Here is a 25,158-nt window from a genome sequence, read left to right as displayed (position 1 = left end):
GCAGTCCTTTCCTGCCTCTTTATCTGTTCTGGGCTGTAGCCCCATCATTTGTTCTGTTTCCCCGGTTAGACCCTTGGTTTCCTTTTGGGAGAAGACTGAGCCAAAGAAGGTTTGGGCCTCCCTCTGTCCTCTCCCAGCATTTCACTATCTTCTCTATGCAGTGGCCCAGTATTTCCTTCTTCCTTCTCTTGCTGCATGTTTTAAACAACAAAGCCTCCCCTTTTATTATTTTTAACTTGCAAACTTGATCTCATTCTGAGCCTTAGCTTTCCTGACAAGTGGCAGCTATTCCAGTCCCTGGTTTCCTTGGTCCTTGATCCGGTCGGGATGGCTCTCCTCCTGCGGACGATGGACGGAGAGACGGTCCCCCGAAGGGTCCTGCTGGGGACTCAGGGGCGATGACTCATGGAATCCGAAATCTGCTCCTCCGAAGGCGGTCATTACCAAACCCCCAAATGGCTTCTGAGGCCATTTCTTCCATGACTAGAACAAGGAGGAGCTGCTGCCAAAGAGAAAATGCAGCCTAAGCATCTCTTCCCACAGCCCTGGTCCTCCTGCAGGGAAACATGGCCCCCTCCCAACATCTCTGCCCTCCTCCAAAACCATCCCTCCGTTGAGGCAGCCAAACCCCTGAGCCTGGGCCGGCCATGGGGCAGGAAGGAGGCCTCCATCGTGGGGCCCAGGAGAGGCGAGGGCAGGGAGGCCACCTCAGGAGGCAGGGCTGGGGCCAGGCCAGGCCAGGGTTGTTCAAACTGGCGAGGGCCCGGGGCCTTCCAAGGCTGGCCAGGAGCAGGAGCCGGTCCTCTGGGTGCCTCACACGCGGCAGCAGGCCTTCTGGGCCAGGGCCTCCTGGCAAAGGGCTGAAGGCGGAGGGAGAGGCCCCTGGGTCTCTCCAGAGAGAGAGGCCTTTCCCTGCCAAGGGCATCTGGCCTCCTCTGTGGAGACCCTCCGGGGGTCGAGGTGGTCGCTGGGCCCAGGTTTCCTGGCCACAGAACCAGTTTCCCTTGGGAAGGTTCTGGAAGAAGCTCCCAGGTGTTCTCCAGGAGGCTGGCATGCTGCCTTGGCTCCTGCGAGGCTTGCCTGGCTCTTTCACCTGAGAGACGCACCTTCTTAGCTGAGCCTTCTTCCCTCTGTTTGTGGAGGAGAGCAGGGGCCCTGCTTGCCTTTGCCATCTCTGTCTCTGGAGCCACGTTTAGGTCCAGGAGGCCACTCGGCTCCTTGGCTTAGGCACCCCCGGAGCTATAGGCAAGGGCTAGGCCCAGTCAGGGCTTGCCACTGCGAGGCCAGGCAGAGGAGAAGGCAGAGCTGGACACAGAGAGGGCTTCGCTTTTGGAGAGGAGGCGCCGCGGGCAGAGGCCTCTCTGCTGGAAAGGCTGTGCCAGCGGTGCCCCTCGCCCTGGGGCCCTTCCTGGGTCACACTCTCTCAGCCTCAGATGCGGAGAGGCAGGCAGGCAGGGCTTCCGCAGCCACAAGCTGGAGCCCAACAGTGCCTCCCTCTGGCGGAAGGAGGAGAGCGGGAGCCGAGAGGGCGCCGCCTTCAGACCCTGCTCAGCCGCGGCCCCGTCCAGGCATCTGGCTCCGCCCCTCCCCTGGGGGCGGCCAATCAGGGGCGTCGGCGGCGTTCGGCCCCTCCCCGCGAGGCGAGGGGCGTGGCCTGTCTGTGTCTCTGGAGGAAGGGAGAGCGTCGCTCTGCCGGCTGCTCTGCCGCCCGCCCGCCCGCCATGGGGAAGAGGAAGGAGGCGGAGGAGCGCCCTGCGGAGCCGGAGGAGCCCCCTTCCTCCTCCTCGATCTGGGTCCGGGCGCAGTTCCTGCCGGAGGACGGGGACCCCTTCTCCTCGTCCTCGGGCGCCGCCTTCCCGGAGCCCCGCCGGCCCCCAGCCCTCGCCCTTCTCCCGGAGCTCCCGCTCGGCGCCCAGCTGCCCGCCCTCCACCGCTGCCTCCAGGCCCCGATCCCGGTGAGTCCCGGGCGGGGAAGGAAGGGAGCCCGGGAGGAAGGGGCAGGAAGGGCCGGGTCTCCCCTCTCTCCCCGCCGACAGCCCCCTCTTTGGCCCAAGGCTGCCAACGCCCCTCTCTCTCCCCCGGCCTTGGCCCCGGAGGGCGGCGGCAGTGGGCCCTTGGAAGGGACCCTGGAGGGGAGGGTCTCAGAGGCCCCAGGGCCCGCCAAGGGCCACTCCCAGGGCGGCATCTTCCCCCAGGAGAGCCAGGAGCGGAGGCCGAGGGGGCACTGCTCCTCGGGGAGCCCCTACTCTTGGATAGGAGGCCTGCCTCCTCTGGGTCCCTCCGGAGGAAAGGCTGCTCTCCGCATCGCCCTCTTCCCCCGAGGGCCTCCAGGCGGCTGCTCCTTCCAGACCCCCCGAGAGAGAGACCCGGGCGGAAGTGGAAGTGGGCTCATCTTTCTGCCCGAGAGGAAAGCCTGTTTGCCCGGTCCTCGGCCAAAGGTCCCTGGCCAGCCCCGGTCCTCCTGGGGCTCCTGATGGCGGGGAAGGGGCCGGGAGGGCAGGGCCTGGGCCTAGCAGCCCTTCTCCCGCGGCCGGGACCTGGGCCTGTCCCTCGGGGCATTTGGATCTGGCCCTTCCTTGCCATCCCTGAGCCACTGGCTGGCCATGCTGGCCTTGGCCTGGGCCTGGTCTTTCCTGCTGGGGCTCTGGGTGGTCCCTCCCGGAGGGCCCTCTGGAGGCGAGGAAGATGCAGCCCCTGCCTTGCAAAGCCATGGGGCTCGTCCTCAGGACTGAGGCTGTTCTCTCTCTCTCTCTCTCTCTCAATAACTCCCCTTCTTTGGCTTCTTGCTCAACTCCTGAAGGCCCTGTTTCCAGCCGACACTTCTCCAAGGGCAGCAGCAAAGGCATGCCTTAGATTCAGAATCCAAAGCTGTAGACAAGTTATTCCGGAAAATTCCTTTGCATCAAGGTGGGCCCAGTTGAGGGAGAGGGAGAGGGAAGGCGCCGGTTGAGAGCCGGCCCTAAATCCCAAGGCATGAAAGGCAAAAGTCAGCCTCCTTGGAGTCAGGACCTCCTTGAGTCCTATGGCAACTTGTGAGGCTTGCATCTCAGGGGTTGCCATGGCCTGAGTGTCAGAGTAGGGCTCTGAGAGCAGGGTTGCAATCCCCACTCAGCCCTGGAAATCCACTGGTTGAGCCAGCATCGAGTCACAGCCTCAGAGGGTGGCTATGGCAAGCCCTTCCGAGAAAAACCCCTCCCCAACAAAACCCCACACGGCTTGGGTCTCTGGGGCTCCAGAAGCAGCCCTCTGCCCGGCTGGCACTGCCCCTGTTACTCCTTGCAATGGAAAGCAAGTCCAGCCCAGGAGTGGTTTCATTTGCTTGGCTGAAAACTCTCTCCTTGAGGAAATGACTTTTAAGAGAGCCATTACTTTTAATTGCCTGCAAAGCTTTAAGGAAATCTCTTTAATGGGGAGAACAGCCAGAGCCTCTGGCACCTTTTCAGATGGATTCAGCACAGAGCAGCCTCCTCTTGCAGTCAGGGCCCCAGCCAGAAAGGGTCCAAAGGGAGCCCCACTGCCTCCCAGAGCTCTGGGTGGGGAGCAGCCTTCGCCCCTTATCTTTGCGCCAGGCCTTGGGTGCCTTTGCAGGGAAGGATCCCTTTTGGGAACCTTTGCTCCTGGAAGACCTTTTCGGGAAAGGCATGGGCCGCTCCCAGCTTCTTCAATGGCTCTGTTTGTCTCCAGCCAAACCTTAATCATTTGCAAACCCCACCGATCTCTCTGGGAGCAACAAGCGACTGAGTTGCCTTTCAGGTCTGTCACCTGGAGGAGGAAAAGGGCCTTGTGCTCATTGAGACTACGCTTTGTGGGTGATGGGCTTTGCAGTTGTGCAGCTGCGTTATCACCCTTCTCTCCACCCTTTTAAGCGCCCTTAGCTTTTGCGATGTGCCTTCAAGCTGACATTGTAGGGTTTTCTTGTCCAGATTTATTGTTCAGCCTGTGGTCAAGGTCACCCAGTGGGTTTGATGGTGGCTGAGTGAAGGGGATTTGAACCCTGGTCTCCCAAAGGCGCCCTCGGCCCTGGCTCAGGCCCCTGCCCAGTGCTGGCTGCCTGTCAGGCGGCCCTTTAATTCTGCACCAGGAGTCATGGCTGAAGCATGTGAAGATGGCCTCCAGTCAGAGCTGCCACTGTCAGACTTTCCAAGGGATCCTCTCCTGCTCATTTCCTCTGGGACTATTAAATATAAGCCATGTCCTTCCATATATGCCCGGTGCCAGCCTATTTCATGCCCTTTTGTACAGGGGGGTGCCCATCCCTGCTATGTTCCCAACCCTGCTATGTCTGCCCGGCTCTTGGCAAGCCAACCAGCCAGCTGTCCATCTGTTTTCTGTAATGGTGACTCTCTCCCAGCCTGGTCTGAGGATAAATATAAATGTTGTGCTGCAGAACCAAAGCTCTGTGAGGGGCTTTCCCACAGCCTCCCAAACTCACAAGAGTCCTTCCTGGAAGGCTTTCCTTCCCTCTCGCCCCGGAGAGGAGCAGATCCGGCCCTTGCCCAGGGACCCTAAGGGGGACTTGCTTGGAGATCCCCATTGTCTCTCTTGGAGAGCTGTTTGGAAAGTTTTTTGTTTTATGTATTGAAAGGCTAAATAAAGGAGATGAGAGTTTCCAAGGCTGAGCAGCCCAGACAGACACGCCAGAGGATTGGGGCGAGGGCGGACAGTGGGGCGAACAGTGGCCCTTGACCCACAAATGGCCCTTCTTCTGCAAGCCTGTGCCAAGGATGCCAATGGGGTTGGGAAGGAGAGGAGGCCCAGACTGGAGCCCCATCATCCCCTTCGGGCTTCACTGCTAAGAGCGCTAAGCCTGGGAAAGGAGGCACGGGGCAAAGAGAGCCCTGGTAGCGAAGGAGGGGGGCCTCTCTGGGAATTGCCATGCTCCCAGTTATGGGTCTTGGGAAGGGAAGGAGGGAGGGAAGGAGAGCTCCAGGGACAAATGCAGCCTCTGGGCCCAGATGATGAGCACAACTGTTCAGGAGTTTGTTTTATCTGCTGCGCCTTGCCTTGGAGGCTGCAGTGGGGAATGCACCTTGTGGGTGACTTATGCACAGAACACATAGAGCATTGTCCATCCATTAATTCACTATCAGTCTTGAGGGAAGGAGGGGATCCATTTGAGGTTTCTGCTTCAGGCATCATCATTTCTTGGGCAGCTGGGAAGGGCCCGGCTTTTTCCTCTGTGGGGGAACCTGTGGGCCCCCAGCTCTGTTGCTGGACTACACCACCCATTGTGTCTGATCATTAGCCATGCTGGGTGGGGATGATTGACACAAGAGTCCAGCAATCCCTTAGGTGGTCTCTTTTCAGCCTTTTTGTTCTATAAGAAAATATCTGTTCCCAATCAGAAAGAGGCCAGGCCGTGCCCCCCTCAGTGGCTCCCCCCTCCTCTTGAGCCTCTCCAAAGCCCGATTCTCTTCTGCGGTGGGGGGCTTGAGGGAGACCCCTTTCTTTTGTGTGGGCTTTCTCCAGCATTGCTTCTGCTACCACGATGTTGCCCAGGGCATCTCTCAGGGGTGCTGGCAGTGGCTAGAGGGGCCCACTGATGTGGCGTGGGAGGGTGAATGTCTCCAAGACACCTGGCACTTTCCCTCCCCAGGACCCCCTGGTGCTGATGTGCCTAGAGAGCCAAGGGAGGGCATGCTGGATGCTGAGGGCAGATTTATTCACATATCAAAAAGCCCCAGCTTTCTTGATGGGCAAATGGTTAGGGGTCCAAGTGAGCCCCTCTTTTTAATGGGGTGGCCCTTGTGTTTTGCAGCTAGAGGATTGTGCCTTGCAAGTCTTGCCCTCAGGGCACTATTTGGATCTGGAGCTGTCTCTGCTGGAGCAGAAGGATGATCTGGAAGGCTTCTACGAGGAAATCAGGTGAGCATCGTGGTGGCAGAACCTCCTGGGGGAGGTTGCTCTTTTTGCCTCCCTCCAGGAAGGAGGGGGGAGATTGGGGGTTCCACACCTGCTCTGATCTGGAGCCGTAAAGATGGGGGTATTAATGGATACACAAACCCACTATCCTTGGGGAACTGGCAAGGGAGCCATTACTGCGCCAGATCCCTGGTGGAAAGTCGGGAGGGGGGGTCAGTCTGTGGCCATATCTCCCCAGAGGCCTCCCTTTGCCTGTTGGTGGGATGCCAAGAGCAAGGCCTTGGGGCCCTTTCTGGAGCAGAGGGCCAGGACCCCAAGTGAGCACTTTGCAATGTTGGGAGAAGTCCTGGGGTGTGTTGCTATTGGGGAGGGGACTGCAAGGGGAGGCCCCTGGGGATGAACCTGTGCCCCCTGACATGATCCTCTGTGGCTCTCTCCTTGTTGCAGCAAAGGCCGGCGTCCCATCCTCCTCCTGCGCACACAGCTCTCTGTCCGAGTCCAAGCCATCCTGGGTGAGTCTCTCCTGAGGCCAGTCTGTGGCTGCAGTTGCGGCTGGTGCTTCCTCATTTGAGGCCCAGCTCTGGAAATGGGCGCTCTTGACCAATGGGCAGGAGACCTTGGCGAGCCTCCCATTGCCTTCCTCTGCCCTGAGGCCATCAGGTGCTTCTGCTCCCAGGCATGCATGTACATATATGCACACTCACATGCACCCAATTTGGGGCTGTGGAAGGTGTTTGGGTGCCCCATGGTCGCTTTTGAGCCACAGTCTGAGTGTCTCCAGGTGTTTCTCTTTCTTCCTGTTAGCTATTGGTTTTCATAAGCTGCTTTGTAGTACATTACCTTGGGTCTGGCACTGGAAAGAAGGTGGGATGTGGAAGGAAGGAAGGAAGGAAAGAAAGAAAGAAAGAAAGAAAGAAAGAAAGAAAGTCTTGTGTTTGCAAATAAATCAAGGTCACCTGCTCAGCTGGAAGAGGATTCCAAGATAGTTTTTGTGTTTACCTTCCTCTCCTGGTCTGTTCCATCCGTGACATAGAGCAGAGCACTTCCCCGCCCCCCACTCTCGGTATGTGGGTTGTGTAATGTGGTTATTTCTGTAGTCTCCGGCAGCCCACAACCATTTCTTCTATCTGTTTGGTGGAAATTACAGGTCTGAAGTGGCTGCCAAAGGTCAGTGTTCCTTGGCAAAGCCTAACTGGCTGTGTGGATCGCACTGCAGCAAAGGGGGAGCCCCAATCACGTGAGCCCCTGCACAGTGTGGGGCTGATAAGTCTGGCTGACCATTGTTCAGCACCCCCTTGACCCCCATCCCTGTCCCAACCCTTGTGGGCGCGCATGGCCGGATGCCTCTCCTTCCCTGCCCTCCTTGTCTGGGGCCTCATTGTTTCTGGTCATGGGAGCTGCGGCGATGGCTTTGGCTTCCTCCCTCCCAGCTGCTCTTTCCTTCTGAGTCAGCCTTGTCTCCCATGGTTCATGTTGAAAGCATTTCCGGAGCCCTGTGGGCAGCTCCTAGCTGGGCTACAAAGCGGCCGGCCCCATGTGCTGCACTCGGGGGATGCCCAGTGGTCTGGGGAGCAGAGCACAGCCAGGGTGGCACTTGGGCAAAGAAGCAGGATGGGTGCAGGGCACTCTGGTTTTTTTCAGGGGAGGGTGGTGTTGGTTTAAGCCGGGCTGAGGGAGCATGGCTTCCCTCCATCTGGCTTGGGACTTCTCCTCTGGGGCAGTGCTGCCATTCCCCCTCCCCAGGAGAGAGGCACTGGCCCAATTGGTGCTGGGGCTGCTCCATGTGTTCTTTTGCTGTTCTTCTCTGATGGGGGTCTCCTTTCACACCTCTCCAGCCATCTTTCCTCCCAGATAGCAGATTCCCCCCTCCCTGCATTGGTTGGAGGCCAGGAAGGCTGGGGGGCCAAGAGGCAGCCCTTCAAGGGGTCATGAGATCCTGGGGTTCCTGTTCACTGCCCCCCTTTTAAGGCAGTAAGGGGACTTGCTTGGGGGGAACACACAGCCACTCGCCTGCCTTGGTCTGGACAGGGAGGCTTGCAAAATGCACCCCCAACTCACAGGATTTCCCCCTTCCTCCACTGGCTTCCCTTGGGTCTCCTTCAGCACCACCGGGCAAATGGTCCAGCTCTGGCCATTGCAGCAGACTGTTTGTGCTGGGTGGGGGGAGGCTTTGGTTTCTCCTGGTGAGGAAGAAGCTGAGTTGAGCTGGTGTGTGTGTGTGTGTGTGGAGGGGATACTGGTGTTATTTTCTGCCAGGGGGGCCTCTCTATCCTCCCTCATCCTTGCAAAGGGGAGGCCTGAAACTTGGCAGGAGGAACTTGGCGGATGGGGAAATGCCTGTGGCCCCAGGCATTTGAGGACTCCCTCTACTATATCTTATCTTATTATTATTAATATCTTATTATTATTATTAACCTTTATATCTCTCTCTAAGCTGCAAAGATCTCTGCAGTTCAGAGTACTTCTGTTGTTTAAACAAAACATTGCCAGCAGCTGATCAGGTTGAAAACAGGAAAGGCTGGGATATGGGAAGGGAGCTGCGTAGAAGGAGGTAATTTAAGCTGTAGGGATGATGGCAGGCCCAGAGTGTCCCTTGGCCTAAAAATAGTCCATGGAGGGGCCGCAAGGCAAGGAACGCGCCTCTGGGGGAAAGGCTGCTCTCCCTTCCATCTCACGGACTTTAGTTCTCCTTTATTGGTGCAAGGGCTTGTGGCTGGTTGCCTGATAACACTCTGGGCTGCATGGCCTTGCTCTTGGGGTGCCATCCCGGTTGGGAAAAGGAACGTCCAAAGCATCCCTCTCCCGTGATTGTATCCTTGCTGCTGGCACCAGGGGAGTGGAGTGTGGGGGGGACCCCTTCCTCTCCCCTTGTCCTAAGCATGGAGGTCCTGGGATCTTGCTCCAGGCTGAGGCGAGAACCAAGCCACTCTTTGTCAAGACTTCTTCTCTGTGCAGGAAACTCTGCAGAGATATTTATATCAAAATGCAGGAAACAGGAAGGTGGCCAGGAACTAGGCTGCAGTGTGGGCCCCGGGAGAAACACCCCCAAGAGGCTCTTCTGCACAAGGCGAGGGGGCGGAAAAAATTAGCCTCTGGTGCTGCATCCTTTGAGGGTCTCACGCTCTCAGGGGCCGCACGCATGAATCTCCCCCCCCCCATAAGCTGCTTTCAGGTGCCATCAGTGCCATTGGAGACTGGAGGGACACTCAGTAGCATCTTAAGCCCAGAGATGGCTCACAGCCCCCCTCCTGCATGAACTACTGGATGGATGGATGGACGTTGCCTCAGAGGGCTCCGACTCTTCCTTCCTTTCCCTTTCCCTCTCCTGGCAAACAGGGGCAACTGGGGATGATGGCAGCGTGTGGATCCTTTGGCGGGGCAGACCCTCTTGGGAGGCCCTTGCCACAATGCTGAGGTTTCTGGAGGCCAGCAATAATAAGTTTTATCTCCAAAGGTTGAGGTGGGGTACAACCTGCTGCATCTTGGCTGGCAGGGCAGCCAAATGGTCTGTGGAGGAGGCAGACTTGTGGAGGCGGTGTCCTGGAGGGTCTAACTCCTCTGTTCTGCCCCCTTCCCTCCCTCTTCCTTCTATCAGAGAAGCTCTACACTGCAAAGGGTCCAGAGCTGAGGCGCTCCCTCTTCTCCTTGAAGCAGCTCTTCCAGGTGAGCCCCCAGATGATTCCAGACCAGCCACCCTTCGCCACCTGCTCTCCTTATTATTTATTTTATTTTATTTTATTTTATTTTTATCCCACCTTTCTCCCAAAATGGGACCCAAGGCGGCGAACATATATAAACATAAGTTAAAACTGTACAATTAAAATCATAAAATATAAAAATTACAAATATAAAAATTTTAAAACATACAGTTAAAATTAAAAAGTCCAAGTCCAACCCTCTCATCTCCCATTAAACCAAGCCTGCCAGGTCTCAAAAGGCCTGTTTAAATAAAAATGTCTTTGCCTGCCTACGAAAGGCCAGCAGTGAGGGGGCCAACCTAGTCTCCCGTGGAAGGGAGTTCCACAGGGAAGGAGCAGCCACTGAGAAGGCTCTCTCTCGGGTCCTCACCAGCCGAGCCTGGGATGGTGGTGGGACCGAGAGAAAGCCTTCTACTGAAGATCTTAGGGCTCTAGGTGGGTCATATGGGGAGATACGGTCTTTCAAATAGTCTGGACCTAAGCCGCCCAGCTACTCTTCCCTGGCTTCCCCTGTGGGATTCCCGCCTGTGTGTGCGCAAGGGCAGTGGGCAAAGCGGGTGGGCTGGCTCCCTCTCTCCTGCCCAGCAGGTGAGAACAGGGCTGGCCATTCGAGACCTGCTGGGCCGGACTGTGGCTCTCAGACCAGCCAAGAGACACCTGGACCCCCTGACTCCCTTTTGAGCCCTGTGCCAGCTGAGGCCTGTGGTGGTAGAGTTGGGACAAAGGATCCCCGCCCAGAGAGATGGGGGGAAACCATCACCCAGCCTCTGGTCTTCTGCTGCAGGAGGACAAAGACTTGGTGCCAGAGTTTGTGAACTCAGGAGGCCTGACCTGTCTCATCACTGTGGGAGCAGAGGCTGACCAGAATTACCAGAACTACATCCTGAGAGGTAAGCCAGCCTGCAGGGGATGCATGAGATCTGTGGGGTTTTGGGGGGGCATCCCTGGGTTTCTTGCCCCCCACCCCCAGCATTTTGGATATTCAGCCTCTCTGCCTCATTCACAAAGGAGTATTGCTGTTTCAGGTAATTTGATGGAGAAAATGAAAGACCCGCTCCTCGGCCACTGGGACAAGGTCCAGTTTGGCATAGTGGACGTTGACCCCTCTCCAGTCAGTTTGCTAAAATAGCAAGAACAGGAATGGCAGGCAGTTATTTTTCTTAAATCATAGTTTAAAATTAGTGCTACAGTGTTCTTATGTGCTTGCTAATTTGCTTTTAATCACGTCATGTGGAAAGTGCTTTAGCACGCGTATTTATTTAGGACACAGAAGGTGGTCCTGAAGGTATCAGGAGGTCTGTGAACGCCCCCCTACACACACACACACACACACACACACTGCCTTCCATCAGGGACAGCTGGGTCCCATTGGCTTCCCACAAATCCAGGCTCCCCATAGTCTGGGAAGGAGTGAAAGAACCACCAGCGAAGTGGCAGAAGATGGTGTTTTCCTGTAAAAAGTGGGGTGAGAAAGTCTGGATCCCAGCCCACCAGGGAAGCCCCCACCCACCCCTACTGTCCCCCAAGTGTCTCTTGGGCATCTCATGCGGCCGCTCTCCCTTCCAGCCCTCAGCCAGATCATGCTCTTCGTGGATGGGATGATGGGAGTGATCAGCCACAACGCGACGGTCCAGTGGCTCTACACGCTCTGTGGCAGCCTGGTGAGTCGGCCTTCCCTGCTCTCCACCTGCGAGTGGCTGTGGGGGGACCCCTCCTGTCCACTGCCTGCCAAGTGGTCCTCTTGGCCAGCCTATGCCAGGACTCAGATCTTCTCCCTTGGGTCAGCCCCTGCCAAGGGTACATCTGGAGCACCTGTGGGCAAGGTTGGCACAATCCAGGCTGCAGCCCCCAGCTCTTGTCCACCTGATACACATCCCTGGTCATGTCCCAGGAGGCGGGCTGTGCGCTCAGTGGCTGGGGCTTTGTCCCAGGCCCCGCCTCCACAGAGGGTCTTTCCTGATGTCTGTCAGGGGCTGCGTGTCCTCACAGCCCCTATAGCCAAGCCAGAGGGCCCCCCCGAGGGTCTGATGACAACAGCGGTGCCCCTCTTCTAGTATCGCTTGGTGGTGAAGACAGCCCTGAAGCTGCTCCTGGTCTTTGTGGAGTACACCGAGTCCAATGCCCAGCTGCTCATCCAAGCCATTGCGGCTGCAGAGGAGGCCCGGGGTGAGTGGGCCATGTGACAGACCCCTGAGCTGGGAAGATTTTGCCACAGGAGGAGGGGGGAATGGCTGAACCTCCATTTTCCGTGGCTGTGGATCCCTGGTGAGAGAGAGACCCCTGATGGCTGGTATCCCACAACATACTGCTTGCAATGTTCCTGGGAGGCACCTGGCCAGCTGACTACCTGGCAGGCTAGCATGGCCTTTTGACTTTCCTTGGTTTTTCTTCCTCCCCTTCCTTACTACCTTCCAGGTGGGCTGCCATGGGCTCCCCTGGTGGCCATCTTGGACCAGAAGAGCGGAGCCGACACAGAGCTCCAGGTGTTTGCAATGACTCTTATCAACAAGGTGGGTCCGGGTGACGTGGCTGGGGGTGGGGGCCTAGCTCCACCTCTGGGCCGGATGGGACCACCCAGCGCACCCCACACCCTGACTGCCAGGGCTCCCTGTCTCTTCTGTGCAGACTCTGGCGGCCCTCCCTGACCAGGACTCCTTCTACGATGTGACTGACTGCCTGGAGCAGCAGGGCATGGAGCGCATTGTTGCCCAGCACATGGCCGGAAAGGGCACCGAGCCAGCCTTCAGCCAGCAGCTGGCCATCTATGAGGTAAAGCCACCACATCTGGTGGGACTGGGTGGCTCTCAGTTGATCCTTCTCATGGCACCCACTGGCGGCAGCAGTGCTTTGCTGCTGGCATTGCCTGCCCCCCGCTGGGCCTGGGGAGCTATAGTCGAAGGGGAGGGGAGGGGCATAGATATGGCTGTATGCATCTGGAAGGGGGTCCTTCCCCCTCCAGTCTAACCCTAACCCACCTGCCCTTCTTGCAGAATGCCCTCAAGTATGAAGACGGGCCAGAGGAGACCCCTGAGGGCCCCCGTGGGAAGGAACGCAGGAAGGGGGAGGAGGGGCGGAAGGGGCCGCGGCGCTCCCTTGGCTACACCACAGGGACATTGCTGACACATGAGGAGAGTGGGGGTCCCAAGGCCCCCCTGGAAGATGAGGAAGGCAGCTCCCACCAGACTATCCTGGCCAGGATGGAGAAGGAGGAGGACCTGTGAGTTGGCAGCAGGACTGGAGGCTGCCCTGGAGGGCTATGGGTCTCTTTCCCAGTGGGGAGGATGTGAAGGGCAATCAGCCCCCTACTCATCAACCCATGTGTCCCCTTTTGTGTTCCACCCCTATCCCTGCCCCGGCCTGCTCCAGGAGTAGCTACAGCAGCGTGTCCAGCCTACATCTTTCTTCCCCCTTGGAAAGCCCAGTGGATGGAGGAGGAGGAGGAGAGGCCCTGGGCAACTTGGGCAAGAGGAGCGTTTTCAAGTAGGTCTCCTTGTCCCCACTGCACCCCATAGAAGTCTCCCTTAGGAATCGTGTAGCCCTCCAGGTGTTCTTTGACTCCAGCTCCCATCAGCTCTGCAGACAACAGAGCAGAGCAATACTAGGAGTTGCAGCCAAGGCTGGGCACAGGACCCCCATCGCTGAGTGCAGGAAGAGGAGGAAAAGGATGATTGAACTGGGGGTGGGTGGGCTTTAGTCCTTTGTCTCCCAAAGTTTACAGAGTGTAGCAGAATGGGGGGCTTCCCCTGGGAGCAACATGGGGGAGGGCTGCTGTAACACATTTGCCCCATACAGGGGTTTGGGATGGGATGGGATGGAAATGGGGCAGAGAAGTGAAAGCAGGCACTGAGGGGGCATTGGGGGTGCACAAGAGGGACTCTGGAGGAGGGAGAAGGCGCTGTGTGTTGCTGTGGGGAGGGGGCTCAGGGATGGGGGTGGGGTGAGGAAGAGGCACTTGCAGGGAGTCCAGGGGGTCATGCCATGCCCTGCTCCCTCTCTGAGCTTTCTGCTCCCTTTCTCCCCTTACTCACCCTCCTTTCTCTGTGTGACTCTTTCCCCCCCCCCCATTTTGATGGGCTCAGGCGGCATCCTAAACAGTGTGGCTGCTCCAGACCTTGTGGTTTGGCCTGGGTGAGGGGTGGGTGGCCTTGGGGTGGGAGTAGGGAGAGATCCCCCATGGCTTTGCCTCGCTTCCCCTCCTGCGGTCTGAGCCCCTTTCTGCTTTCTCTGTCTCTCTCCACCTGCCTTCCTGCTTTCAGACTCCATGAATCTGACTCCGTTTGGTAAGTCAATGCCTTTGCTACTGTGGCGTGGCATGGCGTGGCATGGGTGTTTGTGTGTGTGGATTTCATTGTCCTAGAGGTCTGTTTGTTCTGCCAGTCCTGGTGGTGAATTTCAGGGGAGGGGGCTGGGGAAATGATTTCAGGGAGGGGCTTGCCAAGCTGGGGGGCTGGAGGAGCTGCCTTGTGGCGTGTGGTTGTGGTGGGTGTTGTTTGTGGTGCTGGCATCTGTGGTTGTGCCAGGGAGTGCTGCCGCCATTGCCGCCTGAACTGGATGTCTTCCTCTGGGGAAGGGGCTGCTGAGCTCTTCTCCTTTGGGGGACTTTTGGGAGAAGCTGTGGCATTTTCCCATTTCCATGGTGCTTTTGACACGCTGGCCCTCAGCTGGGAGTAGAGGAGTGATCAGGATGGTGTTAAGATCTAACCCCCACACCAGACTTTGAAGCTAAAAACAGGCAGGAGAAGGATGGGAGTCACACCTTTGCTCCTGACCAGTGCCAAGTGCACCAACAGTGTCTCCATTTCATGCATCTGGCAAGTTACAATAGCATGTCTTATGACAGACATTTGGAAACCCATAAGATTCTAAAGACAGGCAGGAACTAAAAGAATGCCAGGCATGGCGCATGGCAGGGGAGAGGCCTTGCATGGCTTTCTCTTGGAGAAAGGGCTTTTACTCTCTGTGGCACAGGCTCCTCCTCTGCCTTCCGCTGTTTGTCCACCTGCCCACTGGTCATCCAGCCAAGGGAAAATGCTTCCCTGCTGCATGTGGCTCTATGCTTGGCTCTGCTGTGAGACCAGCCTCACCCCTGATGCCCAGTGGCGCTAACTGACTTTTTCTCCCAGGCGAGAGGAAAGCCCCCCAGTCTTTGGGGACAAGCCTGTTCTGAAGCGCTTTGAGTAAGTAGGGGCGTGTGTGCTCCTCCTCGAGGCTCCTTTATGGGGTGGCTCTTCTGCAAGGCAAGCACTCCAGTGCCAGTGCCTCCCATTGCCTGTACCAGGCACAGTGTCCAGGCTGGTGCTGCCAACCAGTGGCCAGTTTCATGCTCAGCCTGGCTGGACCCAGGAGGAAGACGGCCCAGCCACCTCCTCTGAATCTGGTGGTCACTGCTGCTGTTTTAGTGACCCAAAGTGCTTTGCAGTCCCTCCTTCTGCCATGCCCTCCCTTCCAGGAGGGCCAGGCTGAGAGGCAGAGGGGGAAAACACTGCCCAGAGGTGCCAGGATAGGCCAGGTGCTGGAAATGGCCTGTTCATCCCTGCAGGGAATATTCAGGCTCTGACCCTTGAGAAAAACGGGGAACAGAAACCTCCTTGGAGCTTCCTTGGGAGGGAGTGAAAGCACCTAAGTCGCTCCTCTCTTTGGTGATGGTTGCTGTTAGGGCGGGGATCTTGGCCCTGACCCCTGCCTACTTGGGGTGGAGATGGGGCAGAGTATCAGTGGGTGGATTCCTCTGTGGCAAAGGGACTTGTGGATCACATCTGGGGTGCACAGAAATGGGTCTGAGCACAAAAAAATCTGCCACGAAAGGTGGGTTTGGCCTGTGCCTGCAGAGGGCCAGATACAAATATTTTTGGGGAGGTCAGCTGTTTTGGGAAGGCTCTTGTGGGGTGGGGTTCCTCTAGGCCCTGTCCTACCTGGAAGGAAGGGACCCAGGCTCCTCTGTGGCAGACTGGATGTCCCCTGGCCTCCGTGGGGCGTTGGCAAACAGGCAGTGATGGGGGTCCTTCTCCCATAGAGCCCGATTCTTGGAAAACCTGGCAGCCTACCAGAAGGAGAAGATGTTTGCCATCTCCCAAGGACGGTCAGAGGCACTGGCCGAAGCCACCCCGGGCATCGAGCCATTTGACCCAGGTAAATCCATATGGAGTGGAATGAGCCAGTGGCAGCTCCTGCATCTGGTGTCCACCCCACAGCCTGCCCCCTTGTCATTCCCCCCCCCCCCCCACTAACTGTCCTCCATGGGTCTCTCTCTCTGTGTCCTCAGGGAAATGGAACGAAGGGGCCAACGGAAGTGCCCACGAGGGAGAGCCAAGGTCCATTTTGGCCACGGGGTCCTTTAATGCCAGAGAGGCTGGGGAGGTGACCCCTACCAGCCACACTCCCCCTCTCCTCGGCACCCCCCAGGGTCTCAGCAGCAGCCTTACTCCTGAGAAGACCCAGCAGCAGCCCCTTCCTCCGTCCTCTCCGTGGAGCCCAATGGGGCCAGGGAGGGCCCCTCTTTTCCCAGCAGAGGAAATCCAGGCGGGTCCTGTGGAGGGGGTCAGCCTCCAGGGCCCAGGGCCAGAAGGCTTCCATTCAGACTTGCCAGCCCCCCGGCTGCTGAGGGCACAGTTCAGCCTCGAGGCAGAGTCCAGCCTGCAAAGCCTGGAGCGGACCCTCATGACTCCCTTCAGGAAAGACTGTGGAGGGGCCCAGCCCTCTTTGGGCCTCAACCCTCCCCTGCTAAAGATCCGGGACTTAGACTTCTCTGACCTGGGTGAGGAGGAAGATTTGGACGTCTTGGAGATGACCGAGGCGGAGGAGCAGATCTCATCCTGGGGGGCTACTGGGGTGGGGGCTCCTCCCCCCCCCCCCCCCCCGCTCCCCCCCGGACACCGCCCCCCCCCCCCTCCCCCCCCCCCCCCTGGACACTGCCCTCCTCCGCCTCCCCCTCCTCCCCCAGTCCCTCCCCCACCCGGCTGTCCCCCACCCCCTCCCCCCCTGCTGCCCCCTGGATGCCCCTTGCCTGGTGTACCAGGCTCTTCTTCTGGGGAAGATGCTCCTTCTCCCACCATGAAAAAGAAGAAGAAGACAGTGAAGCTCTTCTGGAAGGAGATAAAAAGCAAAGAGAGCTCAAGCCAAGGTGGCCATTTTGGGAAAGCGACGCTGTGGTCCTCCCTGGAGAATGTGGAGGTGGAGGCTAGCAAGCTGGAACATCTCTTTGAATCCAGGGCCAAGGAAGTGCTGGGCTCCAAGGTAAGGGCCAGCCTTTGTCCCCTCAGTCCCCTTTCTTGGCTCTTCTCTGGTATTGGGAAGCTGGGGTACCTCTGCTCTGCTTCCGGGGCCCTGCTGCAAAGGCACCAGAGCCCTGGCATTACTGGGCGCAAGGAGCCAACTGTGAGTATCCTTTCGCACCTGGCCCCTTGGCAGAAAGCCTGAGCACTGGACGCAAGGGGCATTCAGCCCTATTCAATCCAAGGGTACTGGTGCCCAACTGCCTTTGGACGTTTCCAAAGGGCTGGGTGTTTCCCCCCCCCCCCATGCCCTGGCTGCTCACTTGCCACAGGAAAGATGGCTACCCCCTTATATTCCTGGGTTGGGGTGAGTTGGGGGTCCTAGTGGCAGACAGAGGAGATGGGGCAGCAGGGGCAGCTAGAGAAGCCCCCCTTACTTCTCCCCCCCCCCCCCCACCCCCCCGCCAAGCCAGCTGCTGATGGGAAGAAGCTGCTGGTGGTGCTGGATCCCAAGAGGAGCAACGCCATCAACATTGGCCTGACGGTGCTTCCACCCGTCCACATCATCAAGCTGGCCATCCTCAACTTTGACGAATTTGCCATCAATAAGGAAGGGATCGAGGTGAGAGGGCAGGCGGCAGGCGGAAGGCTCTCCATGTTCAGGCTTGTTTCTTAAGTCCTGCAGCTGGCAGCTCCTGTTTTCCATGAAAACCAAGGAGAGCAACCCGTTTTCCCATTTCAGCAATGATAAATTGCTTGCTGCTTTCATGTTTTTTGCTGCCTCTAGGCGGGCACCTGGGCCTAGGAAATGGATTAGGGTACGTTTTCAGGAACAATCTTCTCCCTGCTGCCCATAAACCCATTTCTGGAGGCGTTGTAATATATTGTCTTGTGGTGACACTAATCTCAGAAAAATGTTTATCCAGAAACTGTTCCCAGAATAGGATTTAATGCCACCACAATTATACCAGCAAGAGTCAGATATGTGTTTAACTAACTATGTTAAAGGTACTGGCATGAAATACTACCGGTGAGGTATTTTAATTGAATGTTTATTTTGTCTGGAATCCATATTAACTGCAGGCTTGAGCTATCTATTTCCCAATTTGTAAGATTGCTAGATTCAGGTCTCTTTCCCAGACTTGTTTTCAGCCCCAAACTTGAGGGGTATTTGCAAGATACTAACCACTTCTAAAGTATTGATGCCAGATCCATTGTAGTAGTTTCTTCTGCCCATGGTTTTAGATTTTCACATTGGCAGAATGAAATATTAGCCTGAGCCTTCACTGAAGGAATAGGAACAAAGTAAGACCTTGCAATGTGTGAAGCCCTGAATAAGGAGCACCTGCTCCCCTGATTTAGCTCTTCCGTTAACATTTGTTGTTGCTGCTATGCGCCTTCAAGTCGTTTCCAGCTTATGGCAACCTGAAGTCCCAAGGTTTTCTTGGCAAGGTTTGTTCGGAGGGGAATGGCCTTTGCTTCCCTGTGAGGCTGAGAGAGAGTGACCTGTCCAGGGCCAGCCAGGGGACTTCCATGGCAGAGCAAAGGGGCTTCAAACCCTGGTCTCCAGAGCCCCTGTCCAGAGCCCAAAGGCCTTGTAAGCGAAAAACAACACCTGCCATCGTTGTGCTTAAACAATGCATGATCAAGGAGAGAAAAAGATGGTGGTATTTTGTTTGGTTCTGCATTGTGTGTGTGTGTGTTGGAGGGCTGCATTATGTATTAATACTATATTTTAGTATTTCATATCATTAGAATGGTTATAAATGTTTCATTATGTAACTGTAAAGTGCCTCTTACATGGATGGCCCTATATAAATAAACCATCATGTGGAAGATTCGGAAGCCACTAGCCTATATGCCAGTGAATTGAGGAACTGTTTTTCTTGCAGAAAATCTTGACGATGGTGCCGACAGAGGAGGAGAAGCAGAAGATCCAGGAGGCCCAGCTGGCCAACCCCAGCGTCCCCCTGGGCTCTGCGGAGCAGTTCCTCCTGGCTCTCTCCTCCATTGCGGAGCTCTCTGCCCGCCTCCAGCTCTGGGCCTTCAAGCTGGACTATGACACCATGGAGCAGGTAGGGCCCCCTCGGTGCCAGGGCTGGGATGCCCCCTGCTCAAAACAAGGTCGCCGTTGGGGCTGAGTGGGTGGTTTCCTACAGGGAGAGGCGCAAAGAGGGTAGCCTTTCCTGATGGTCTGACTCTGTAGACCTGGGTGTTGCAAGGGGTCCCAGAAGACCCATGATTTCTGTAGTGGCTGCAAGCGTTTTCTGGTGGGCTTGCAGTTGCTTGCTTTGCTCTTGGTCCCTGAGGGCAATGCCCAGTGGCCTAGCAGACAAAGCCCTTCCCTGGCTGGGCCTGAGGGAAACAGCCTCTCCTCAAGAGCTCTCCTGCCATTGCCCTTCTGATTCCTTGGTGTCTTCCCTTGCAGGAAATTGCAGAACCTCTCTTTGACCTGAAACTTGGGATGGAGCAGCTTGCCAAAAACCAGACCTTCAAGTGCATCCTTGCCACTCTGCTGGCCATAGGCAACTTCCTGAATGGCTCCCAGGTGACTGGAGGGGTGGATCCTGTTGGCTGGGGGCAAGGGGGCATGGGGCCAGCTCAGGCCTTGGGGGCAAAGGAGGCTGCATCTGGGGCAAGACGCATACCCAGTGCTGGGTCTTCTGTGGGAATGGCTCACTGTCCTCCTTCCTCTGCTGCATCCTCCATCAAGCAATCCCAGGCATACCTCTGGGACTGGAGGGGTTTGTTTACAGATTCCATGCCAAGCCCTACTCTTTGGATGACTGGGCCTTTGAGCCCTGTTGGAGTCCCTCAGGAGCCTTCCTTAGACCAGCTTGGGCTGTTTATTGGCCCCAAGGTCTCCCCTCTTCTGCCAAAGCCCAGGCCTGCTCCACCCGGGGATCTCTTTTCCTCCTGGAAGCAGCCTGGGCTGGTTCTCATTGATGGGACAGCCAGTTCCCTCCCCCTCCTCCAAGGCCAATCCCCGCAGGCACACCCCAGACGGCCTGGGATGATCTGTGCCTTGGTGACCCATGTTCTTCCTCCTGCTCTGGGGAAAGTGGAGGGATTGGGTGGCTCCTAGGCCCCAGAGGAAGGGGTCCCAGGGAGGGCTCCCCCCTGCCATTTATGCAGACCCATGGCTGACATGTGTGAGGTGTTGGTTCTCAGAGCCAAGGGTTTGAGCTGAGCTACCTGGCCAAGGTGTCAGAGGTGAAGGACACTGTGCACCGGCAGACCCTCCTCCACCACCTGTGCCACATCGTGGTGGAGAAGTTTCCGGAGACCACAGACCTCTACTCAGAGGTTGCTGCCATTGCACGTTGTGCCAAGGTACGATAGGGCTCCTGCCTTTTCCTGGGCTGCTGCTGGGGGGGAGGGCATGGGACGTCGGTGCCAACCTGGGTCAGAGGAACTCTGCCTTCCCTTCACCCTCCCCAGGTTGACTTTGATGATCTGGCGGAAGGGCTGTTGCAGCTGGAGCGGCGGTGCAAGGCCTCCTGGGACAACCTGAAGGCCATCATGAAGTATGACATCAAGCCAGCCCTGAAGGGCAAAATGACAGACTTCCTGCAGGCCAGCACACAGAAGATCATCATCCTCAAGGTGGTCCACCGACGCATCTTGAACAGGTCAGCATCCTCTCATGGGCAGCTGGCTGGTGCTGCTTCCTTTTGGGCTTTGAACAGCCTGACAGAACCAGAGCAGGGGCCTGGCAAGGGCTGGGCATCCTCTAGGGCCGGGGAGCCTGCTGCCCTTGAACCACAGCCACGGCCGCTCACCCAAAGCATCTCCCCAGGTTCCACTCCTTCCTCCTCTACCTGGGCTATGACCAGCGCTCGGCACAGGATCTGAAGGCCACAGGGTTCTGCCGGACCCTGCGAGAGTTTGCTCTGGAGTATCGCACGTGCCGAGAGCGAGTCTTGCAGCAGCAAAAAAAGCGGGCAGCCTATCGGGAGAGGAACAAGACGCGTGGCAGGCTGATCACGGAGGTGATGTGCTGGAGTGTCCCTTACCCAGCATCTGTTGCCTCCTGGGGAGACCCTCCACCATATGATGGAGGTTTGGGGGGTTCTGCCCCAGGCAAAAGTGGCAGAAGCAGCCCTCCTGGTTTCCTGCTGTGTGCCTCTCTGGCAGGCACTGGGGCATCTTTGATGGATGCGGAAGGGACCCCATTGCCACCCCCGAAGCCTGCCCCTGGGTGCCCCCTCAGTGCCGCTTCTCCTCTTGCAGATGGAGAGGTTTGCAGTGGCCAACAAGTCCGAAGAGGGCCCTGCACCTGCCGTGCTCTCGGCCAGTCCCCAGCAGAAGGAGGAGGCCGGCCACGAAAGCATGACCAGCATCCTCATCTCCCCCACTGTGTCCTCTGGCCGCCGGTCCCGGGGCAGCAGAGGTGAGGGGCCAGCTATGGTCACCAAGAAGGGGATGTTTGCATTGGCTGATTGGATAACCAGCTATTCCTCCTGCCACCCTCATAGCAGTGCTTACCCTGAGAGATGGCCCTACCATGAGCCGCCCCTTGGCTCCATGGGTGGTTGGAGGGCATGAGTCTGTGTCTGCAATTGGGGGGTAATGCCTCAGTCCTCCCTGCTTTCTCCCCCCCCAGGAGTTAACAAGCAGAGTCCCCCCAGTGTTGCGCCAGTCCCACCTGAAGAGGTGGACCACCTTGCCACCACCGCCACTGGGACCCCCGGCTCTTCCCCAGACCCTTCTGAGGAGATCATGGATCGCCTGGTGAAGTCCGTCACACAGAATAACCCCCCTCGACCGGGTGCCGGGAAGGAGCGCAAGCGCTCACGGCTCAACCGGAAGTCGTGTGAGTCCTGCCTCTGGAGGGGGTTGGGGGCTACAAGAGGGAGGGAGGACCCTGAGCCGAGGGAGGGGGCTTTTGGTCTGAGAGAGGCTGCCTCCCCCCCAGTCCCCTCTTTGGTGTTTGGCACATCTTTGTCTGGGGAGAGTCTTCTGCACCAATAGGGCATCTGGAAGATCAACAATGTGTTGGCCAGCAAGAGCAGAGCTTAGAGAGGGGTGCATGGGGGGGCTCTGAAGCTGCCACTCCCCCTGGCCCTCTTGCCAGGGAAGCCCAACCACCAGCAGGCTGAGGCAGAGCAGTGGATGCTGTGAGATCTGTGGAGCCTCCTGCCTCCGAGTCCCTCATCCTTTCTCTTTTCCTCCCCTCTCCCCCAGTGAGGCGGACCCTTAAGAACGGGCTGAGCGACGAACTGGTGCAGGCCTTGGGCCTGGCGCAGGCAGCTGGCGTGTCCGTGTGAGGAGGAGGAGGAGTTGATGGTGTCTATGATGGCGCAGTGGGAAAAGCCTCGCCAAAGCCAGCAGTATGAGGTGGGGTCTGCCCAGCAGTTAGAGGAAGGCATGGCAGAGGACCAAGGGGACGTCTGAGGACAGCGAGCAAACAGGTCCCTGATGGTGCAGCCCTTCCAGTGCCTGGCATTCGTATTTACGGGTTGGACATGCATTTGCTGCCTTGCAGCCACAAGGCTCAGGGAGAGGAAGTATGGACACACACACACACTCCTCCCATGCCTTTGGTTTCTCCACTGAGGGCTGTGCATGCGCTTTCCCTGGTTACAATCAGTATTATGTGTGTGAGTGTGAGAATTTGGACTTTTCCATCCCATCACTGGGGGGGTTGGGTTGGGAGAATGGCATTCAAGTGGGTACCAGCATCCACTCTGTCCTCCTTCCACCCACTCTTTATGTTCTGTGGTATTCCTTCCACCACAGATACGTTAAGGGTCTGCCTCCAGCCCTGCAAGCACCCTCCCATGACAGCCTCCCTCCCTCCCCAAAGGTGGTCCCAGGTGGGCCATGGCTCCGCTGCCACGTCCCTTCCCCTCTGGACGCCTGTTACACATGGAGGGCTCCTTCTTCCATGGGGAGGTCAGCGGAGAGAGAAAGTTTAAAGTGCTGGAAGCAGAAACTTCCAGGTGACAAAGAACTTGTTTAACTGTACGAAGTGAGAGGCAAAAAATACACAGTGTTACAACGAGGCAGGCTCTTGCCGTTTTTTTGTTTGTGTGTTATTCTGATGGCTGGCTTTTGCTCCAGGGAGCCCAAGGCAGTGTATGCATCTCCTTTCACACACACACACACAGCATTTGTATCCTCACAACAACCTTGCCAGGTAAGTCAGGCAGAGATAGAGGAGCTCACAGTTATCCAGTGGGAATCACAGAGCTCTAGAGCTGGATGGGACCCTAAGAGCCACTTGGTCAACACAGGAATACACAACAACAGCACCTCTGAAAGATGCCCATCCAACCTCGGCTGAAAGACCCCCAAAGAGCCACTGAGGCTGTCCATGTTCCATGGCTGAACAGCTTTTACTTTTTAAAACGGTTCTTCCTCATGTTTAGGTGGAGCCTCTTGTCATTTGAATCCATTGATTTGTGTTCTAATCTTTGGAGCAGCAGAAACCACAGCTTGACAATATGCTTCTTGAACTGGAAACAGTTCCATGTGAGATCTATCCAAAGTAGAGAAGAGTGGCAGAACTGTTTCCCTTGAACATCTACTGTTTTCAAGCCAGGCATCACTCATCCTGTCTTTCCTGCCTAGATGCAGTGCCTTCCCTTTATTCCTGTTGACATTCATTTAGTTTGGGACCAGTCCTTCCATCTGCTGGAGTCATTTTGAATCCTAATTTGGACCTCTGGGGTAGTCACTATTCCTCTTAATTTGGTGTCAGGCACCCCATCTGTTGCTCCTCTCCAGGACGAAGAGTGACCGTTGGTGAGCCTCCTCTGGGTCCAGACTGACAACCAATGATTACAGATCCACCAAAGTGGAACACTGCCGAGTCCACAACAGCTTCCTTAGAAGTGTGGGATATTGTCAAAGGACTATTTCATTGGACTAGATTGTACCAGCCAGCTTGGTTTAGTAACCTTTATCCCTGCTTGGTCATGGAAACCTGCTGGCTGACCTTGCACAAGTCACTTTGTCTCAGCCTCTTTGAACAAATCTGGCCAAGAAGGAGGTCTAGGGCTGGTTCTCCGCTTCCTCCTCCAGCGAAGGTCTTGGGCCCAGCAGAGCCTGCTGCCTGCCTCTCCTTGGAAGGCCTGCAGGGGGGGGCTAGAGGCCCACCACTGAACTGGACCCATGGCCTCTGTCTCTGGGAGTCCAGCTCTGGGGAGAATGGAGGGTGGGATGTGGGCCCAGGCCATGGACAGGGATTGAGAGAGAAGGGAGGCCCTTCTGGTTCCCAATGCACCCCTCATGCCCCTTCCTGTACATCCCTGCACGTTTGCGCTCTCTTCTGTCTTCTGCCTGAATTTCAGATCCCAGCCAGAGTGTGGGCACATTCCTCTGCTTGGCACACTCAGCAGCCATTGCCAGGGCAAAAACATCTCTGGCTCAAGCCCACAGTGCCCAGCACAAGCCAAATCCAGTGGGCTGTAGCCAAAGCAGACCCACCTGTGCCCCATTGCCACCACCTTTTCTTAAAACAGGCGCTTGTTAGCCCACCCTCACAAATCAAAACAAAAAAGAAAATAGTGAGAACGGAGAACCAGCATCAATTTTAAATATAGAAATTATGTACATGAAACCCTCACACACACACCCCAGTGCCGATGCATAGAGATAATGAGCCAAGGGGTGAAGGTGCCAGGGGAGAGGGCAAGTGGGCCCAGGACTGGCCCCATGCAACACGCCACCTGCACCCTGCAGCCATGCCTTGCCCCATGGCCCAGTGTGGGGCCCTCGGCTTCCTTTGGCTGCCTTTGTTTTTTGTGAGGGGCAGAGAAGGGCCTCTGCTGACCTAGCCAGGGTGGGCAAGGAGGGAGGGACTGTTACGGCCAGGAGCACATCCATGCCAGCTGGTTCCTCCATCGCTCCCATCTTCATGTCTTCAGCCTGGAAACCCTTCTGAGCCTCCTCCACCTTGGAGACTCATGCATCACCTCTTCCCTGGCTCCTGGACGTGCTCAAGCGCACGTACCCAAAGGGCCTGCAATTAAACCAGCCCTTAATGCTTCCTTTGAGCTCGCTGGGCTTTGTCACGTACCCTTTGCTTTTTAAATGACCAGGGCAGGAACAGCTTAGGGGCCATGGGGCAGTCAAAGGGAAGCCCTCCATCCCACCTACCTGCAAGGAAAGCCACTCAGGCCAAACTCAGGGGGGCTCCCTGGGATCCCAAGGGATTTAGGGGATGAGCAGGTGCGCCCAAATTGCACGGCACCCAAAACATTTGGGTCACTCTGGTGCTCTTCTCTGAACCAAGCCCAAAGGTCTATGCCACCACAAGTGGTGTGTATTCACAGGTGTCCTGGGGGCAGCAGGGCACAAGCCCAGACCCTTAATTCGTCCATGGCCAAGTACATGGTCAGGCGCCCACCAGGTTCTGCGTGTCTCCTCCAAGGGGGACT

The 25,158-nt window shown here is 57.0% G+C and overlaps 1 protein-coding gene across 2 annotated transcripts; it reads left to right on the top strand.

The window, feature by feature from the left end:
* Window positions 1–1,666: 1,666 nt before the first annotated feature.
* Window positions 1,667–22,779, top strand: FHOD1 (formin homology 2 domain containing 1). Of its 2 annotated transcripts, XM_042438003.1 has the most exons (24): window positions 1,667–1,955; window positions 5,759–5,865; window positions 6,310–6,374; window positions 9,458–9,525; window positions 10,345–10,450; window positions 11,127–11,221; window positions 11,615–11,726; window positions 11,976–12,070; window positions 12,186–12,329; window positions 12,551–12,777; window positions 12,927–13,040; window positions 13,817–13,840; window positions 14,684–14,737; window positions 15,574–15,689; window positions 15,823–16,793; window positions 17,241–17,393; window positions 18,664–18,846; window positions 19,200–19,319; window positions 19,943–20,104; window positions 20,213–20,403; window positions 20,571–20,763; window positions 21,005–21,164; window positions 21,378–21,587; window positions 21,959–22,779. In XM_042438003.1, exons 1-24 carry the CDS (start codon window positions 1,722–1,724, stop codon window positions 22,039–22,041), a joined length of 3,987 nt encoding a protein of 1,328 aa, XP_042293937.1. In that variant the 5' UTR covers window positions 1,667–1,721; the 3' UTR covers window positions 22,042–22,779. The 2 variants fall into 2 exon arrangements, with proteins under 2 accessions (XP_042293937.1, XP_042293939.1); XM_042438005.1 differs by lacking the exons at window positions 13,817–13,840; window positions 14,684–14,737.
* Window positions 22,780–25,158: the final 2,379 nt, after the last annotated feature.

The sequence above is a fragment of the Sceloporus undulatus genome, chromosome 8, assembly GCF_019175285.1.
Source record: "Sceloporus undulatus isolate JIND9_A2432 ecotype Alabama chromosome 8, SceUnd_v1.1, whole genome shotgun sequence".
NCBI lineage: Eukaryota > Metazoa > Chordata > Lepidosauria > Squamata > Phrynosomatidae > Sceloporus > Sceloporus undulatus.
The sequence above is the reverse complement of the archived record's forward strand: the minus strand, read 5'-3'. Positions and strand labels throughout refer to the sequence as shown.

Excerpts from the sequence above, each read along its gene's own strand:
- FHOD1 (XM_042438003.1), top strand. The coding sequence starts at position 1,722 with ATGGGGAAGAGGAAGGAGGCGGAGGAGCGCCCTGCGGAGCCGGAGGAG. Across the intron at positions 15,690-15,822 it reads CATCGAGCCATTTGACCCAG|GGAAATGGAACGAAGGGGCC; the intron begins GTAAATCCATAT and ends CTGTGTCCTCAG. Across the intron at positions 20,404-20,570 it reads CACCGACGCATCTTGAACAG|GTTCCACTCCTTCCTCCTCT; the intron begins GTCAGCATCCTC and ends GCATCTCCCCAG.